At 48.0% G+C, this 2,225-nt stretch overlaps 1 protein-coding gene across 1 annotated transcript in view; it reads right to left on the minus strand.

Moving 5' to 3' along the window:
• Positions 1 to 1,348: 1,348 nt before the first annotated feature.
• si:ch73-70k4.1 (Fanconi anemia core complex-associated protein 20) overlaps positions 1,349 to 2,225 on the minus strand; it is a 19,156-nt gene continuing 18,279 nt past the window's right edge. The window contains exons 3-4 of the mRNA XM_037684556.1: positions 1,506 to 1,885; positions 1,349 to 1,421 (exon numbers count right to left, since the gene is read on the minus strand). Of these exons, the coding sequence (XP_037540484.1) occupies positions 1,349 to 1,421; positions 1,506 to 1,885 (453 nt within the window). The remainder of the gene's footprint in view (positions 1,422 to 1,505; positions 1,886 to 2,225) is intronic.

Below are 2,225 nucleotides of genomic sequence, written 5' to 3' on the forward strand. Positions count from 1 at the left end.
AACAGCTTCCATAAAATTGTTACTCACTAATCCCCTAACCAGGATGATCACTAAGAAAAAATAATCACTAATGCCACTTTAACTGGCGATGCGTGACTTATTTGTGCTGCTGATTATCTAATGCTGCTGATTATCCATGCTGCTGATTATCTAATGCTGCTGTTTATCCATGCTGCTGATTATCTCATGCTGCTGATTATCCATGCTGCTGATTATCTCATGCTGCTGATTATCTAATGCTGCTGATTATCTCATGCTGCTGATATCCATGCTGCTGATTATCCATGCTGCTTATCTCTTGCTGCTGATGATCCATGCTGATTATCTCATGCTGCTGATTATTTCATGCTGCTGATTATCCATGCTGCTGATCTCGTGCTGCTGTATTCATTCATTCATACCCATCTGCTCACCACAGACTCATGTTCAGGCTGCTGTTGTTGCACCGCATTATTTTACATTAGTGTTTAGCGTTTATCTTTAATTCTTATTTATCGTTTCTTTTTATACTTTATATTTTGCTATTTATGGATGTAACCGGGACATTGAGTACCAGTACATAATTTTGTTCCACCTCATGTACCACATGTGCTGGAAACGACAAAGTTGACTTGAACTATTGTCTCTAAACCAGGTCTCTCTTGTAAATGAGTCCTCGTGACTCAGTGAGACTAAACTGCAGAAATGAATGAATGAATGAATGAATGAATGAATGAATGAATGAATGAATGATGGATTTGAAGCTCCTGTGGGACGTTCAGGGTTCTGGGACATTTTATAACCTGACCCGTACTTCTCCACAACTTTCTGACCTGTGTGGACAGTTCCTTGGTCTTCATGATGTCTTTTTCTTGTGGTAGACCTTAGAGGTGCACCTCCCTGAGGCTTAGATCAAGTGGAGCTCAATGAACGAGGTTAAAGGTCGGAGCTTCAGAGCTGCAATATTTATGCTTTTCAGTTTTTATAATCACAATTTAACTGAATCGAGAATTATTTCTTGCACTAACGTTCAAACTCGAGCTGTCAATCAACTGATGGGGGGGGGGGGTAAACCAGGGGTGACTAAAATTCAGGGGGGGGGGGGGGGGTTAATACTTTTGCAACCAATTCATATAAATTGTCGTTAATGAAACGCGGGCGTCCATCAGCAGCTCTTATTTTATTTCCGACCAAAACAAAACAGCAGATACAGAATCGGAGTTTGAGTCATCTGCTTCGATAAAACCTAAACTCTGATCTGGACTTGAGCCCCAGAGGTCCAGTTTCTCGGAGTCCCAACCTGGGGACACGTCAGCAGCTCTGAGCAGTTCCTCGTCCATCCGAGGGGGTCCCGAAGTGTCCCGTCCCCTCACCAGGTCATGTCCACGTCCAGCTCAGAGAGACACTGGGCCAGGTGGCCGTCCCGGTCCATCTGCGTGGACCTGGAGACGGAGTCACAGGACTTTCAGGACATTTTCAGATTTTATTTTGCTAACAGACTCCGGAACAGGTCCGGCAGCTCTTACCCTGGAGGGAAGGCCCGTAAACACAGCGGGCAGCTCTGCGGCTCTTCATCTCGTCTCTGCGCCTCCTCTTCTTCAGCCGGAGCAGAAACCTTCGGTTCTTGGATCGTCGGTCCGATCTCTCCTCCAACCCTTCGTCGCCCCGCTGAGGATGATGATGTCGCCTCCTCCCCATGCTGCTGGAGCTGAGGAGGCTCTGCGAGGCAGTTTTGACTCCTGTCAGGTGGGTTCTGAGCAGTTTTGGTCTGAACCGGGAGGTCCAGTTGGGAGGAGGCCCGGATCAACGAAGACCTCGGACAGAGCAGAGAGCATTCTGGGAGGGGAGGGACCTCCCAGCCGAGGTCACCCCACCGCTGTTCGTCTGGATTTGGAGCCGGTGGATCCTGTGGAGAAAGAAAACGGTTTTAACCCATTGGTTCAGTCTAGTCACGGTTCCAGGACCACTGAAGTCCATCTGGTCCCTGAAGAACCATGAGCGCAGCACAAAGTCGAGCAGGTTGGACTCCTGGTGAACTCTCTCTGTTTGTTGCAGATGATGCAGTTCTGTTGGTGTCTGGACCTTCAGCAGCTCCTCAGTCTGAGGTTCTCACCCAGAAAGTTGGAGTCCAGGTGTCTGGGAGTCCAGTTCCTGAGGGATGGAGCAGGAGATGGATCAATGGACCAAAACCTCAGAGAGATCCATCCATCCATCATCTTCCTCTTGTTCTGGACTCAGGTCTCGGG

Source organism: Nematolebias whitei, chromosome 11 (assembly GCF_014905685.2).
Source record: "Nematolebias whitei isolate Nwh7 chromosome 11, NemWhi1, whole genome shotgun sequence".
Classification (NCBI taxonomy): Eukaryota; Metazoa; Chordata; class Actinopteri; order Cyprinodontiformes; family Rivulidae; genus Nematolebias; species Nematolebias whitei.